Genomic DNA, 17,787 nt, shown 5'->3' on the forward strand with positions numbered 1-17,787 from the left:
CCCAAGCAACTTAAGCTTCGTGGGGCCACAGGATATTGCTCTGCTTGCTGCCCCCTAGCGCTGGTCCTGCCTTTTTATCTGCTGGTTACACAGAGAAACGGTGGTTGTGGCACAGGTGGACAGTGGAGTTTTTATAGCATGTTGGGGGGGCCCTCGGAAAGAAAAATGTTGAGAACCCCATGTCTAAACAACAAAACCATCCCCCGAGAGTGAGTCTCAGAGCCTGCCAACTGATTTGGTCTTGCGCTGCGAGGCGAAAAATAGTCTCGACGACCAGGATTGGGTTGGAGCCTGGGCTCTGAGACCCTTCCCCCTTGCAAGGTTGCAGAGCCCGGGCTCCAACCCGAGCCCCAACAGCTACGCTGCTATTTTTAGCCCTGCAGTACAAGCCTTGTGATTCCGAGTCCGTTGACCTGGGCTCTGAGACTTGCTGCTGCGGGTCTTTGTTTGCTCTGTAGACATGCCCTTAGTTTTCTGCTGTGAGTTCTTACAATGAGCCATACATGCTATTTTAAGAATAAACTGTGAAGATGAGTCTTGGAGCCTAAATTACTATGGTTTGGTGGTGTACAGTGGTTGTGCCTAAAGTTACAAAGTTTTTATTGATTCTAGCAATATTCCGTACTACTATATGTATAGATCATAGGAAATATCTTTCAAAACTGTAGAAACTTGTGTGCTGTCTGTATTCAGATTGAATGGCACTATTGTGTTGTGTAAATGTTTTTGAAAATTGGGTAGACTTTCTTCCTGCCTTATAATCACGAAGGCAATGTGGAGCTTTGACAAACCCTTTTTTTTTTTTTTTTTTGCATTGATTGGTCAAGCACTTTGAAAGATAATTACTGTAATTTACTTTATGAATTAAATTTCAACCTCTCTGAAAAAACTAAAATATTAGATGTTACTCTAGAATACAAATTAAGTATGGAATTGAAATGCTTGTATTTTTACTTTGTACATTTGGCTGTATCCCTCCAAGTCTGAAACTCTCTTGGTTTTTTCTGTCATTCATTGTCATCTGGTGTAGGACTATTATTCCATACTTGGAAGTTCTATTGTTGATTTTAACATGTTAATTTTTTTCAAATATCTGAATAACAGCCAGACTCAGTGGGTTTTTCAGATGATCTCATCTAAATTTAGCCTTTTTTTTTTTTTTGTCCTGAATGAAAATTAAGAACAGAAAAATCTTGGTCTTAGATTTTTGTACTGAAATTATGACTTATTTCCTTATAAACATTGCAAGTCTACACAAAGCATTACTGACCCAAGGCCTTGCTGTATAAAATTTTGGCTTGTTTCCAATGGAGTGCATGGGAAATTGACACAGATTGAAGAAGGGAATGGAAAGCAAGTCTGGAAACCATTCAAGGGCATTCATTTTGGCCAAATAATATTAGTTGTAGATTGCATTTTTTTTAAATAAAATGTTAGGGTCCCAAAATCTACATATATAGGGCTGACTTTTAAAAGGGTATTTTAATAAATAGGAATGCAATAAAAACGTGCCAATAGAGAGAACTCCTGCAGTTATTTCTCTGTTCATATCATTATATGCTTTTTGTTTTTATAGGATATTGAATGGACTCACATTGAATATTTCAACAATGCCATAATTTGTGACCTAATAGAAAATGTAAGTTGCAATTACTACTTTCAAAGATTTTGCCTTTGTGAATTCTTCTTCTAAAATTTGAATTAAAATTTGAAAATTAAGATGCCTAAAATAGAAATGATATCGTAACTGCGTTGAATTAAAATTAGTTTGTAATGAGAGCTTTTTAGCATATTGATTTCAGAAACAAGTGACCCTCTGACTTTGTATTAAATTACAGTTCACTTATTTTATTATACTAAAGAGCTAGCATATTTCAGAAGTGTGGAATGGACAAAGATAGAGTTTATATGTCATTGCATTTTCTCTTATAGATGTGTGCAGCACTTATTAGTGAGATAACAAAAATACATTATCAGTTTATTTCACGTAATCAATGTTTTGATGCAGTGCTGCTTTTATTAAAAGACATCAGGAGCAGCTGCCAGTTGTGCTGTAAATAACTTTTTCTTTTGAATGGTAACCAGGCAACTCAGTTATTGAGTCATTGTATGCTTCTGATACAGCTTGTACTTGTACTTAATCACAGTAGTTCCTGTTGATTTAACACACATTATGTTTCACATCATGCTAGTTCCTTAACAACAATGCAAATTGAAACATTGTTTAACCAATAATACAAAATGCATGCTAGCTTTGCCCATAAATTGATTACTTTATCTCTTTTTGAGTGGAAGGCTATAGATTAGCCTCTTATATAAATGAAATAGGAGAATGACGTTTAGGTTGAAAGTTAAAAGTGCAAGTCAGAAGACTCAAATCTGAAGAATGCGCATTCAGAAATACAGAAAGCACATGTGTGCTGGGGAGAAGGGGTGAGGAAAATGGGAACTGGACAGATTTTGAGTTGTTGTGAAGAAGGGCCCATTTTCTAGGTCGCACACTTTAAATGTTGATTAACATACTGTGAATGGTTAGTGCATCATCTTCAAAAGTTCATAAGTGTGAATGTGGAGATTGTGTATTCTAGTCAAGTGAAATAAGTCACTATACTGGGAGTAGGGGGACTGGCTGGGGTTCAATTCCTAGGTCTGATGCTGACCTGTTATGTGACTTGGAACTCTATATTCCATCTGTAAAATCGGGAGATACCTTTCTTTATGAAGTGCTTTGAGCACTATATAGGAGTTTGTTAGTATTATCACGTTTCAGAGTAGCAGCCGTGTTAGTTTGTATTCGCAAAAAGAAAAGGAGTACTTGTGGCACCTCAGAGACTAACAAATTTATTGTCTCTAAGGTGCCACAAGTAATCCTTTTCTTTTTAGTATTATCAATTAATTAAAAAACACTTTCACATTGAGGTGTGTTCACAGTTGGCTTTTACAGGTCCTGCTCTACCAGAGTCAATGGAATTTTACTGCTCACACTGGGGGTGAATTTAGATGTAAGAGCTGAATTAGCTCGCAATGAAGAATTCAATCGTAAATTTGAACTTGTGAAAATGTCATTTTGAAAAAAAAAACATATGCAAAAATTAATTTTTTTCTTTGAGACAAAACCTGTTTTTTTCCCATATGCTCAGGTGTCTTGAAAATGGTTGAACAAGTTTTCTTCACAGTTTCAAAATAAAATTCAGGTTTAAGCTGATATCAAGCTTGCGAACTGTGTGTCCAAAAAGAAGAATTTTGAGAAAGTTACAAATGGCTAAAAAGAGGGGTTCAGAATGGAATGGCTTCTTGGCTCCTAATTAAAACTCAGCTGTAATGTGGAGGTTGGAAATTTGGAAAGCTAATTGCAAAGTTCTGACTTATTAATGGGTCTGAACAACAGCAGAAAATACACTAATATGGCTGATCTTTACTTCTGACTTCTGCATTTCTATGTATATTTTGATTAAGTAAAGTTCAATTTTGGTTACTGTTTGTATAAGTTAGCACAAAGTTATTTATCTCCATAAAAAGATAAAAACAATGCATTAAGGAAAGAAGGAAATTTGTTTTTAAACTACAGAATCAAACTGGAATTCTGGCTATGCTAGATGAAGAATGTCTGAGGCCAGGCACCGTTACCGATGACACCTTTTTAGAGAAACTGAACCAAATCTGTGCCACTCATCAGCACTTTGAGAGTAGGATGAGCAAGTGTTCACGTTTCCTGAATGATACATCGCTGCCTCACAGTTGCTTTAGAATTCAGCATTATGCTGGCAAGGTACTGTATTGAAATAACATCCCCATAGCTTGATCTGTGTTTTTTGCATGTGAGGCCAAACTGCATGGGCTCCAGGTTTGGGAAGCGAAACAATGCTATGTTCTTTTAAATAATAAATGAGGATACAATGAAGGAATGATGTGGAAGCTTGAAGTTGTCTCAGTCAAATGCAGAATATAAAGTAAAATTACTTCGATATTTTTTAATCTTCCTATTAATGAACTAGTGACAAGTTAATTATTTGACAGTGTATTTAATTTTTGAGGATTCATCCTGCACTCATTGAGGTCAATGGCAAAACTCGTGTTGACTTAATCACTGAAAGTGTATAGTTTGTGAAACCAAAGTTGTCCTGTTTGGAGATGCAAAGATGAACACACATTTGAAGGTGACATGTTGTCTTGAAAATAGGTTTGCTATCACTGAAATGGCTAATACTCTGAGAAAGTGGAGTTCATATAAATTTGAGGGTAGCCGAGTTTATTTTGAAGTCTTGTTTGTTTAGACAGATGGAAGATAAAGCGCTACAGAAGGCTTGGAAATGTATTTTGCTTTTTACTAAGATAAACAGCATGAATAAATACAGGCCTCACAGTTTGAAGTTCTTGATATTTTCTTTGCATATAACTTTCTTTTTAAAAATCATGATCATTACGTTAGCTAAGATAAGACAATCGGTGACAGACTAGGCCACTGATCTGAACCTGAAAAATCATTCCTTTCAGGGCATGAGTGAAGGTTTGGACAGGTTTAAAAAAAAATTCACCCATCATTGGTTAGAACAATGTATTTATCCTTTTTAACATTATTTTAACTTCTCACCAGTCTGTGTATCACAAACTTGACGTCACAGTTATGTCTCTTAGTCCGTAGCAGTAAAGTTGCTGGGAGCAGGGTTTCCCCGAACTGGCATAGTAGATAGCCTAATAACATTTATATTTTGTGTTTGATGGTTATATTTTGTATTGGATTGTAATCTGCCCTAGAATACTATTTAAGGCATTTTAATTTGTTTTTTAATTTGATTGGAGATAACTCTCGACACTCAGCATGGGATTAGGGCAGATGATTTGTCTGCACTAGCAGCCAATGAGTCCTTATTTGTTCTGACATTTACTAACTGGGCAGAAAGTTCAGTCGGTACATACTATTTTGGCATTGTTTTTCCATGCCCAGTTGAAGACAATTTTGATCACTAACGAAAGTTGGTGACTTTTTTTTGTCTCAAAATATAATTATTTAAGTTACTTTGTATGTTTTTCGGTAGTAATGCCTGCCAATATTTTCCGTATCAATTACATTCAGAAATGCATTTTGTAAAGGAAAATGAAATGTTTCCAGTCACTTGATCCACTGTAAAATATGGCAACAACATTAATATTTAGTTTTTATTAAATGTAATATAGACATAAAAATAAATGAAATCATGAAACTGAAGGCATCTGTATTATCGATGAGATCATATGCCAAGATATTAAAGACTAAAAAAGAAGGCAACCCAAAAACTGGAATATTCTCCTATGGAGAGATGGGTAAAGCTCTTCTGGAGGCTTTCTGTGTCTGCAAGTGCAGCTCAGATCTTCCTGTGCACGCATGTCATCAGGCTGTTTTCCATGTAAGAATTATTTTTAAAATGTCAGCCCCCTGGGGAGTATACAGCTAGCTAGTACATATCAACTGAGATTTAGGAATTTTATTGTGTAATTTTTAATATTATTTTGAACTGCTGTTTTACTTAAGTAAACTTAAATAAATGTGGTTGGTTGGTTGGCTATTTTGGAATGGTTTTTTTGGTATAGTGATTTAAAATAGTAGGAAATAATCACTGCATTTTTCCAAAGCGAGAAATTATTAATCTGGCTGGAGTGGGAGAGTTTGTTGGCGTGTTAGTTTCTTGATTCTTGAGATTCTTCTATGTTGTTTAGGTTATGTACCAGGTAGAAGGATTTGTTGACAAGAATAATGATCTACTCTACCGTGACCTCTCCCAGGCCATGTGGAAGGCCAACCACTCCCTCATTAAAGCATTATTCCCAGAAGGTAACCCTGCCAAGATTAATCTAAAGAGACCCCCAACAGCAGGTTCACAATTCAAGGCTTCTGTAGCTACTCTGATGAAGAACTTGCAGACAAAAAATCCAAACTATATTAGGTAAGTTATTCTTTGATAGCTTTTAAAAAATGATAATGGATATGTCTGCCTTTAACCAAATGTGATAGCAAAAAACCAGAGAATGGATGGCTCCAGAGAGTAGTTCAAGAGATAATGAAACCTCTCTCTTGTAGCTCATTGATGTAAATTCAGTCCAGGTGAGCAGTGACTTAAAATTGTTATTCTGTCCTGCTTGTTCAATCGTCTATATGAAATGAGTTGGTGGTTTTAGTGCACTTCCCCAAATCCTCCACTAGAGCTGGCATTAACAGGAGTCTGGGCATTCTTGGAGAGTTCATAGGATGAATTGGCCAAGAAATGCAACTGCTCCCTTACTCTTGTAGAATCAAGGGTGGGGCACGTTGGTAGGGACAGTGTGAGGAAGCTTGCATTGGTGCTGTCTATACCACATAATTGTTTGTGGATAAATAGGACTTCATTCTAACATCTCTTGCACAAGGAGGCCATTAAACAAAAGAGTGTAAATGGAAAAAAAACATCAGAGAAACTGAATAAAATTATGGTCCTAATTTAGCAAAGTGCATAAGCACATGCTTAGGTTTTAAGAACTCGAATAGTGCTATTGACTTCAGTGGGGCTATTTATGTGCTTAAAGTTAGTTAAATACTTAAGTGTTTTTCTGGATCATAGCCTGTCTGCATATCTCACTGGGTTGTAATTGTGTATGCATTGAATTTGGTACATCAGCAATTCACGTGTACATAGTTAATATTTTAGAATGGCAAGTTTTGTTTCATTGTAGGTTTTTAGGAAATGAAATTTGAAAATGGGGTGCTATTCATATTCAATGCACTTACGTAAATTAAACATGAACTAATATCTGATCGTGCCTGGCTTGTAAAATTTAAACTATTGTATTGTACATGTAAAGTTATTATGTTATAAACTAGTATTCCTACAAAATGCAGAATATTGTTTCAATTTCCAGATGCATCAAGCCCAATGACAAAAAAGCTGCACATATCTTCAATGAAGCGCTAGTGTGTCACCAGGTCCGGTACCTAGGTCTCCTAGAGAATGTCCGGGTTAGAAGGGCAGGCTATGCGTTCAGACAGCCTTATGAGCTTTGTCTAGAAAGGTACAAGATGCTTTGTAAGCAGACCTGGCCTCACTGGAGAGGACCTGCTAGGTAAGAAAAACATTGGTATTCTTATTCCTTCATAGCTCAGTGGAGGTCAGTCAAAGATTAACTTGTCTTGGAAATTAGAAAATATGTGGCTATTTATATCTCAAAATAACTCATTTACTGTCTTGTTACCACTGTAAAAATTCATTTCCAATACAATACAATACAATCTTGTCCAGTTTAATTCACTCCTTTTCTTCAACCAACATTAGGATTGGATTGCATCACTGGCACTGTTTAATGGTAATTGTTCCCTTTGTACACAAATTGCTCCATACCCTTCCAAATATGATTCTTGTGTCTAGAGCTTAATAAAAAAAAATGAATAAAAGAGTTACATTTCCGTTCTTCTCATATTAAACACTAAGGATTTAAAACATCCTTTAACATGCTGCCTATTAATTTGTGTGTGTGTAAACTCTAAGTAGTATGTATGTTTTGGTCTGAAGAGTTTTAAATATATCACAAGAAGCTCATTTTCTTCTCTTAGGGCTGGTGTAGAGGTACTGTTCAATGAATTGGAAATCCCTGAGGAAGAATATTCCTTTGGCCGATCAAAGATATTTATCCGCAACCCAAGAACGGTGTGTGAACAAATCTTTTCCACCATAGAATCAAAGACTGTGCTGTTTGCGGGGGAGGGCATGGGGTGTTGCAGACCTGGCATTAAATAAATAAAATTGAGCCAGGCTTCTGAGGGGTGCACTTTAAACTCTCTCTTTCCAAAGTTGCTGCTTCCTGATTATGATAGTGCCCACTTTTTTCAGACTGCTTTTTAAGCACTAATCAAAGAGCAGCTTGCATGGTGATTACCCATCAATAATGCTGAAGAATTTGCTGGATGACAAGTGCAGGTTTCGCCAAACACAATGCTCTGGTACTAGAATGATAAACATTGTATAGAAATTAAAGTGATTAATTGCAGGCTTATAAGAAGGCATTAAAAATAAACCTAAGTGAGGCTGAGAGGGAATTAAAAGCCTATGAAGGTAATTGTCAGCAACAGTCCAATATCTAATGTAGTCTTCATCCACTGAATAACCTCAGGATGTAAGGCATCAATACCGCATTTATGTGCCATGTACAGTAATCATGATCCAGCCAAAGATTTCTCAAGAGGTGAAGCATGGGATTCAGGGAATTGATCCCTTTTTGTTATCCTAATTACGCTTTTCTGTTTTTCTGTCTTTTATTTATTTTTATTTTTTTAACTCAGCTCTTCAAATTAGAAGACCTGAGAAAGCAACGTCTAGAGGACTTGGCCACACTCATTCAGAAGATTTACAGAGGTTGGAAATGTCGGACACGTTTCCTTTTAATGAAACGGAGCCAGATTGTGATTGCTTCCTGGTACAGGAGATATGCAGTAAGATGCAAATTTTATTAAACAGGGATTTCTTATTAGTACTTAATGATTCTTTTTCTTTGTTATCAGCCTTGGTGAAAGTGATGCAACTATTCAATTTTATGTCTGTATTTTGGCACCAAAAATATCCACCAAGTAAACTGAGTTAAATAGGCTCACGATGAAGTACATGATCTGTGTGAAAAGGATTGTCAAGGTATCCTGGTTAGTTCAACCGTTTGGAGACAGGATTTCCCAGCACTAATGGTGGGACCTCTCTATAGTTCAACAGACTCAAGCATTGGGCGAAACTTTGTAGCATGTACCAACGGGCAACCAATGCATACAAAAGTTTAGTAATGTGTATGTTTACTGTATGTGAAATTCTATCATTATAAGATGTTTTTTGTCTTTTGCCTTATTTGAAGCCTTTAAATTTGAGGCACAAGAATGCTTGGGAGGGTCCCAATGATTTATCTTATTAGGTACAACTCGTAAAGACCTGTGTTTAAATGGTTCTTACTAATATAGTTCTAAGACTGCTTCAAATTTTGTTGTAGACAGGATCTTCCACATCATTATGAATTGAACTTAAATGATGTATAGTTTTCAATCTTTTTTCCAGTTAGTAAGAGAAGTTTTTAATTTCCTTTTTTAAAGAAATATACATTATTAAGACTTATGAAAGGCCAAGAGAAGGTTTGATGAAATAGCATATCGTACTGAAAGAGAGCTCCCCTTAAATAAATGTTACGATATTGTTAAATTAGCGTATCTCAGATGATGTATGGTTTTTGATAATCTTCTACGTGGCCTTGAAATCCTTTAGTATTCAATTCAATTGAACATGGAGGTCAGTCAAAGATTAACTTGTCTTGGAAATTAGAAAATATGTGGCTATTTATATCTCAAAATAACTCATTTACTGTCTTGTTACCACTGTAAAAATTCATTTCCAATACAAACTTGTCCAGTTTAATTCACTCCTTTTCTTCAGCCAACATTAGGATTGGATTGCATTACAGCTATGTATCTACGTTACTGAGTATACCAGTGGAGCTTTAATGGTTTAAAAATAGAGTTGTCAAATACATAATTTGCAGGCCTGTTGATATAAGAAAATGAGAACAAATGAAAACCAACATTTGACCTGACCAAACCTGTATGAACATTAGGAAGAATATTTCCTAACCTGTAGAGCTCTATTGGTTTTCTGAAAACGTATAGCAGTTATTTTGTTAGAATGGGCAGTCATTTGGCTCCTTGAAGTGCCCAAAAAATTACCTGGGGGAAAATCCTGCCCCTCTTTTTTTAATATAAAGAGCACTCTTGCATCAGAACTAATGTGATTTGAGGCACAGAGAGGGTCAGGGTTTGGGAGGCTGAATAAGGGCGTGCATCCCCTGCCTGAGTAAAGCTCTGTGACAATTCCCTGTGCTTAAGGTCTGGCGAGGGGATCGGCTGTTTCACAGAACCAAACCCTCCCATCACAAAGTGTTGTCTGTGAGAGGGTTGTGGGGAGGAGGTTGAAGCTACAGTAGTGGCCATGGAATGGCTCCTTAGTTTTGCGGCATCTGAGGGAGGGCTTCTGACACCCATATCCACACCCACCCCTCAGCAGAGCTGACCAGCACAGTTTTTTCAGACTGGGTGCTGAGCTGAGTATTTGGCCCTTCATGTTGCATTGCCGAACCTTCAGCCTGTTGCTGATAGGATATTAAATTAACCAGCAGCTTACTAGAAAAATAAGGATGTTATTGACCTTAAGAGGAAAATGTTCTACAGTTCAGGAAATTGTCATGAGGGTGTACATCAAACTGACTTAGGTGGATAGCATTCCAGTCCGGCTTTCAACAAACTATCTTTTATAAGCTATTATCAGTACCGATACTATAAGAGGGCAGTGGGTGTGAAGAACAACAGAAGCCTTATGATTGTCAATGGCAAGCTCAGCTGACAAACTGGAGCAAAGCGTTTGTGACAATCTGAACTATTTTGTTGGTGGGAAAGACAACAAAACAGTGGCTGTTCATATTTAATTCACATAACTTTCCTCTGTTGGCCAGAAAGTTAGTCTTTCTTTGTGTATAAAGTGGCCTTGTCCATGTACTCTGCTGTCTGTGTGTTTGTTTCCTCTTGAGTTAGATGTGAAATCCACACCCTCATTTGTGTGTTCAGAAATTAATCCACTCTTCTCCATTACTTTTTTTGATTAAATTGCATATGAATATATTTGTTAGATGTTACCAAAGAATGTTTTGATGTAAAGCAGTTTTAAAACTATGACTTCCTCTGCTTAACTATATTTATTGATTTTTTAATACAGCAACAAAAGAAGTATCAGAGGATAAAGAGTTCGGCCATTGTAGTACAGTCTTACATCAGAGGATGGAAGGTGAGTTTGACATCACTGAGCAGCGACTGCCTTGGGTTCTGCTAGCCTAGGCTAATAAAATCTGAGGATGTTGGGCTCAGTTGAGGAGAGATGAGTGTAAGTAGCAGATTCACTCTCTGATTTAGAGACTTTCAAATCACAGACAAAACTGAACACAGTTTATGGGTTTGCCAGGTCCTGGGTCAGATTGTCCTGAATTCAGTCATCTGTGCCTCCTGGGGATGTGGGAATGCTCTTGATACAGTATACTTGGCCCTTAGAGAGAGAGTGTCTCATTACCCCACCCTATCTTCACCCCCAACTTGTTGTGGCATTGCCTCTCTTCAAAGAATCCTGTCCACTGCTCTTGAAGGAAGAATTGTGACCATGACAGAGACTACAAGGAGCAAGGTGGTAAAAAGAGAGAAAAATGAGATTTCCTTAGTGCTCAGACAGGGACTGGAGGATATCTAAAATCTTACACGTAAAACCTAGTTTCAGGAAAGGGGTGAGCCCACTTTTTATCTTGTGGGGAAAAAATCTTGGCATCTTAGTACTGTTATGTCCCTCACAAACTAAACTCTTTGTGTACTACAAGAGTAGTCCTAACATTTATGCTATTGCCTGTCCCAAAAGAATTGAGAACTTAAATTATTATTTGTGCAAACTCAGGTTAATAGTGGTTTGGCAACCGAGATATAACTTTGGTTCTTTATATTTACGTAGCTGGTCCATTCCATATGTGGTGTGTGTGCTTGCCACATGCACCTGTGCTGGAAGTTTTTCCCTTAGCAGTATCCGTAGGGGACTGGTTCTGGTGCCCTCTGGAGTGGCACCTGCATGGTGTGTTATAAGGGGAACCACTGGCTCCCGCTACCCTCAGTTCCTTCTTGCTGCCAGTGACGGTGCTGGAACTCTGCTGCTTCAGCTAGCGTTGTTTCGTTCTGTTCTTGCAAACTTTGAAAACCTGCAAAATAATTGTATATAGTTAGTAGTTTTTTAGTTAAACCCTTAGTAGTAGTTCTCTACTCTTCGTTAGTCCCAAACGGGACTCAGCTGGGGGATTGGGCATGCCCTGGTCCCCAGGCTTTAAGCCCTGCAATTGCTGTAAACGGCCTATGCCCGTCAGCAATCCACATACCAGCTGCTTAAGATCCTTAGGCGAGGGGCACATAAATCATAAGTGCCATACCTGCTAGTCCTTTAAACCTAGGATGAAGAAGGAGCACGATATCTGTCTAAGAGCGCTCCTGATAGAGTCGGCACTCACTCCGGCACCAGAGCAGTGGTCCGACTCTGCACCGAGCACCATGGCCTCCGTGTGCAGTGCTCCACACACAGTGGCACTGTCTGCAAGCTGGCACCGTTCTCCCTCCACGGCCCTGGTCATGAAGCCGAAGAAGAATGTGAAGGGATGATCTACCTCCCGCAAGGGAAAGGAGAAGGCTGGGGGCGAGCCACGACCCATGCTGGGCAGCTCAGCGCCCCCTTCCCGGGCCCCAGCTCAAGTCGAGCGGTGCGGCGCATCCTGTACTTCGCCTGGGACTCCAGATAGCGGTGCAGGCCCCAGCAAGCTTCAGGTGCCATTGACGCCCGAAGCCCTTCAAGCAGCTCAAGAGATCCTGACGCTGCCCACGTTGGCTCCAGCAATACCCCAGTCTCGAGGAAAACCTGATTTGGGACCTATGCTTTTTTCCCCGCCTCAGTGGCACTGTTCCGCATTGAGAGAGACGTTGTGCCATCGGTCGCCTGTGCGAAGCTGTCATGCCTCGGGACTAGAGAGGCAGGCTCAGTGGAGCCCTCTTTGGTCCCCGCACTGGGGGCACTGATCGAAGGATTCCAAGTGTTCCTCGCCGGTGGATTGGCACAGACACTCTGGGGCATGTGCCGCCCAGCAAGATATCCGGGACTGGCCCTCACCATCTCCTAGGGCCCAGTACCAATCAGGGAGCAGAGGCCATTGATCGCCCAGCCGTCGTCGCCCGTCTCCTAGGAGATTTCCCTTCTTAGGAGGTTCCTCCCAGCACCTGGCCTGTAGTGGCTCCCGGTCCTGTTTGACGTCCCGTGTCCGATACAGATCCGCTGAACGCCGTCAGGCTCTGAAACCCCAAACAAGACACCTGACTCGCTTGGACGGGTCGGCTTTGGGTCGCAGCAACCAGCACCAGTCGGACAGGAGCCATCCCTCCGCCCATTCCTGGTCACCCAGTACCAACCGCTCCACTTACAGTCCGGCACAGAGCGATGTTCCCTGACTGCGGGACAAGCCCCGGTACCTATGGTGATGACAGCATCGACGGCACTGAAACCGGTTCCATGGCCCCAAGCGCAGTGGCTGGCGCCATGATACCCATGGAACCCTTGGGTGTTCACCCAGCCTTCCCAGGCTGCCCAATCGGTGTCGGGAGCCTGGGAGAGGCCGGTGGCCTTGGTATCCCATCCCCCTGCAGTGCTCGAGGCTTTGGGGGGTAAGCACAAGACCCATCCTCTCAGATCTGCATGTTGTTCTGCGTGTGCATCTGCAAAATTTGAGGGTGTGTTGGGTTTTTTTGTTTTGTTTTGTTTTCCTCCCTCTCAGATTTGAACTAGAAAGGCACAGTAGGGTGTAAATCCTTTTGAAATTAAGTTTGGGTTAGAAATAAGACTATTTTTTTTCTTTTGATTGATCACAGGCTCGAAAACTTCTTCGAGAACTTAAGCATCAGAAGCGCTGTAAGGAAGCAGCCACAACCATTGCAGCTTATTGGCATGGTACCCAGGTAAGAAAATGCCAGAAAACATTCAGTGTTTCAAAGCCAGTGTGTGGAGCAAAAGTCCTCCAGAAAAGAGAGAGAGAAATGTTTTGAATGGCTTAAATTACTTAACTTCCATTTCTCTTCGCTGCAAACATTTTAACTGTTGCAATCTGGAAAGCCAGGACATGCTTTTATATTTACGGTTTTGTAGTGACTGGTTTCTTTCTTTCTCTCTCTCTCCCCATTGGGACCTGCAGTAACCTCTTCTGCCCTAAACTTTTTCTATAACCCATTTTCAAATACACCACAGGCGCGAAGGGAACTGAGACGACTGAAGGAGGAGGCTAGAAATAAACATGCTATTGCTGTTGTTTGGGCTTACTGGCTTGGATATAAGGTACTTCATGCACATGTTCCATGATTCCTTCATTACCCAACAACACCCAACTTTAATCAGTAGTAAATAGCGAGGATTAATAACTAATACAAGTGACCTAGTAGATACTAAAGCATGATCCTTGATTTTTCCCATTTCTATTTATGCCACACTTAATAAACCTGACAGCATCCTAAATGTTTGTCTTGTATATTAGAAAATTCTAAGCATGCCCAGCCAAATAGTACTGGTTGCTTACTAACAAGTCATTAGACTAGATTAAAAATGATTAGACTGCAGTAAGGTCAAGTTAGAAAATGCATTTGAACTAAATGTAAATGTTCCACACATGTGTTTTTCTGTTAAGTGCTTGCAGTGGTACACGTCTAGATTCCTTTTAATTGGATTGTATATTCTGTGACCTAAATTAAACAGGCTCCTTTTCAATTCAAAATAGTACATTTTAAAAGTGTAAACAACTTTTTATTTATAATTTGTACAAAATCTGAAATCAGTTTTGATTGTTTCTTTGGTTGTGTAGGAGAAGTCCAGTATTGCAAATTAAGTACAATATTATGACCCAAATTTTAGGAGAAAACGATGTTAGCATGCAGTTCTCAATTTATGGCCCTAGAAAAATCCCAGGAATTCCAGCATCAGCTGTTTGTTTTCAGAAGCGAAGTCCCACTAAAAGATTCTCGCTAATCGCAGGCTGCAGTTTTGGGTTATATGAACATTTGAAATGTTGTACTCTAGGGAATAATGTTGAAACAATTGTTTCAATTAACAAAAACTCTTTGACTTAGAATATTTTATTCAGTCAATTAAAATTTTAATATAGCCCAATTATTATTTGGATCCCGCTTTATATATGCTATCAAAACACCTTGCGAGTTAAATGAAGAAAGAAATATCTCTGATTCTAGTAGCATGCTAAAATACAGTAGAAGTACAATGCTGAACTTGATCTTAGCCATTTTATTTTGTCAAAGAAATAAATCTCTTCGAATGGAAAGGTAACCCTGGGAATCAACATATAAACATCTACAGAATTTAGCTTATAAGAGATCTTTTTATTTCTAGTTTGATCTTCAGGTGTCAGAATAAACTGTTAAAAAGCTGTCATTATCAGACACAGTTTTTTTCTCTATTTATTTTATGTAAAGATGAAGTCTCACTATCTTGTCCTAACTAGGGTAGTATAAATTATATATATATAAAAATATAAAAATCATGTTTGTTTATGGTGCTTGGTATCAACATATAAAACAATTGGTTAAATTGTTAATGCCTTAGTGATAGGTCCCTCATGCAAAGTAATAGCTCAGTAGCAGTATTGGCAAAACTGATGTAAAGATGGATTTTTCTATTAAAAAAGGACATGACAAACAAAAATGCAACATAAATTCTATATTACAGTACTTAATTAAGATATATTGCATATTGGTTTATATCGTTATTGTACATTTTAGTTGGGTTTTTTTTTTTTGGTTAAACATGAGTCAAATGTATTTAAATAAAAATGTGCCTACCATGCCCTCAGACATAAACTTAATAGTAACCAATCTAATTTGGCTCATCGGGGTTATAAGAAATTTTCAGTATCTGGCAGCTTCCTGTTATCTTAGGAAACTCTCTCTTTTCCTAAGAGGGAAATTAAAGCAAAAGCTTCAGGATCCATCTATCTCCAGTGATTATTTTAATACTTTTTTAATTTTTTTCAAAAACTGTAGAAATGTAACTCAAATTCCTTCCTCTTCAAAATTCAAGCAGATATTGACTATGCAGTGTCTTTAGCATTAGCATGTCATAGGCTGAGAACTTGAATTTGTGTATCATCTCAAATGAACTAAAATGTATCCTTTATAAAGGCTTAAATTAATGGAGAATAGCCTTTATTGTTAAATTGGAAGAGTATCCAAAGAGTGCAACTGGCAAAGTTGGGTGAGGATTCACAGTTTCTTCAGTATACTTGGCAAGATATGAATACTGCAAGTACATAGCTATAACTACTATTACTGGTATGTCCTTTCCAAGCCAGTTGAAGCTACTTATTTGTTGGTCTTGTGTCTTTAAATAACTGAACAAATAAATTTACTAATACCTTGTGAAATGTAAAAAGTGTAACTTAACAGAATATCACATCTTTATGTATAGTACCTTGGAATTTTGGTTGCCTAAACAAAGACTGTAGATGAAATTTATGTACCTGTCTCCTTGTTTTGCATGTGATGAAGTCATGCTTTTTGGTGATATGACATCACCAATGTCTTCATCGTGTGGAGAATCAGAAAGAGATCATTTGCCAGACTGGAGAAAAATATATACTGGAATCTTAACTAAACCCCAGAAACGAAAGTTCTAAATAGTGTTTAAAATTGTGTGAGAAGGATTCTTTTATTTAAAGTTGTGACTAGGATCAAAAATAATTGTTAGAATTAATTGTTAGAGTTAATCATACGATGCTGAGGCACTTGTCATTGGAGGAGTTGAGTGTATAGTGTGACTTCAATTCTTCACTTTCATAAATATCACTTTGGTCTTGTAACTGGAGGGAAAGCTTTCCATTAAAATCAAGTATCAGACACTCAACATTGATGATTTGCAGACACACATGGCAGACATTACACAAATGTTCATAGCAAATAATGGAGCCTGTGTAATTCTTACCTTTTGTATTAGTGAAGCAGTTTAGAGGCTTGTATTGACCACATTTGTGCCTTAACACCATTTCCACACTGACACATTGGGTTTTAATGGTTATATGCTATTCTTCCATCTTTCTATATCTTATTCATAAATCAGCTGTTCTGTCTGGGAGGATCTTTTTCCTGGTGATTGTGCTATCTGCATCGGGCTGTCTCTTTTATTCACTATCTAAACATTTTAGGCTCGAAGGGAATTGAAACGCTTGAAGGACGAGGCTAGGCGTAAGCATGCTGTTGCAGTCATTTGGGCTTACTGGCTTGGACTGAAGGTACTTTCTCAACCACTCCCTTGTGTCAACAATGAACTCAATAAAGCGTGGCATCTACTAACACATAATAAACTATTAATTGTGTGGGATCACTAGCGAGCATGATACTAGTTTTGCTTAGTTTTGTCATGGACTTTTTTATTGAAAAATCCTTAATCTGAAAATGTCTGTTAAATGAGACATTTGTAAACTTTTTAATAATATTGTTACATTTACAGCTGTCTTTAATCTGAAGATATTCCTTGTCTTATCAGAAGTTTCAATTTTCAAGTGGAAGATAAAATGCCAAAAATGTTTTTAATTAAAGGGACACTATCATGGTTGTTAACTTAAAATTTGACCTACATTGGCAAGGATCCCATCTGGAAAGATTACAAACAAGTATTTTCTTTTCCTGACCTATTCTTGTTACAGTGGGAAGCAGGGTGTGACTATTTGACGTCATTGCTGCTCATTTTAGACCTACTGATGTATATGGGATGGCCAAAGTGTGACTTAGAGTTAAGCATAGTGTCCAGTCACTTTCCTTTGAGTTGTTTTGATGCTGTGACATCTATTCAGTGGAGGCCAGGCCTTCTTAGAAAAGTCAAATGATTACAGTCTGTCCATTTTTTTCTATATCCCTCTACATTGAGGATTGGTTGGCAAAAGAAAATACATTTGCAATCTGTAAAGTGTAGTTCTGTTCTGTAAATAGACTGTGAAAATGGCATCTTATGGGCCTCCATGTTTGTGTCACAGTACTTGCATATCACCTTTTGCTTCATTTACAAGAAAAAAGTGTTCAGCTGCTATCCTTGAGCACTTAGATCTGAGAGACCAAATGAGTATTTTTTGGCTTGATCGTCATCACCACTAATAGAGATGCTCTGGGCCAAACCGGGATTATGCAAGTGTAAATGGGGACAGAAT

The 17,787-nt window shown here is 38.4% G+C and overlaps 1 protein-coding gene across 7 annotated transcripts in view; it reads left to right on the forward strand.

The window, feature by feature from the left end:
• MYO1B (myosin IB) overlaps positions 1-17,787 on the forward strand; it is a 180,269-nt gene that overhangs the window by 139,559 nt on the left and 22,923 nt on the right. For 4 of the 7 annotated variants that reach the window (XM_073306214.1, XM_078847999.1, XM_073306213.2 and 1 more), the window contains 10 exons: positions 1,577-1,639; positions 3,569-3,769; positions 5,695-5,921; positions 6,871-7,071; positions 7,559-7,652; positions 8,285-8,434; positions 10,740-10,808; positions 13,460-13,546; positions 13,833-13,919; positions 16,789-16,875. In XM_073306214.1, coding sequence (XP_073162315.1) covers positions 1,577-1,639; positions 3,569-3,769; positions 5,695-5,921; positions 6,871-7,071; positions 7,559-7,652; positions 8,285-8,434; positions 10,740-10,808; positions 13,460-13,546; positions 13,833-13,919; positions 16,789-16,875 — 1,266 coding nt within the window. The remainder of the gene's footprint in view (positions 1-1,576; positions 1,640-3,568; positions 3,770-5,694; positions 5,922-6,870; positions 7,072-7,558; positions 7,653-8,284; positions 8,435-10,739; positions 10,809-13,459; positions 13,547-13,832; positions 13,920-16,788; positions 16,876-17,787) is intronic. The other 3 variants (XM_073306216.2, XM_073306215.2, XM_073306219.2) reach the window with 3 other exon arrangements.

This window comes from Lepidochelys kempii, chromosome 11 (assembly GCF_965140285.1).
Source record: "Lepidochelys kempii isolate rLepKem1 chromosome 11, rLepKem1.hap1, whole genome shotgun sequence".
In the NCBI taxonomy this organism is placed as follows: Eukaryota; Metazoa; Chordata; order Testudines; family Cheloniidae; genus Lepidochelys; species Lepidochelys kempii.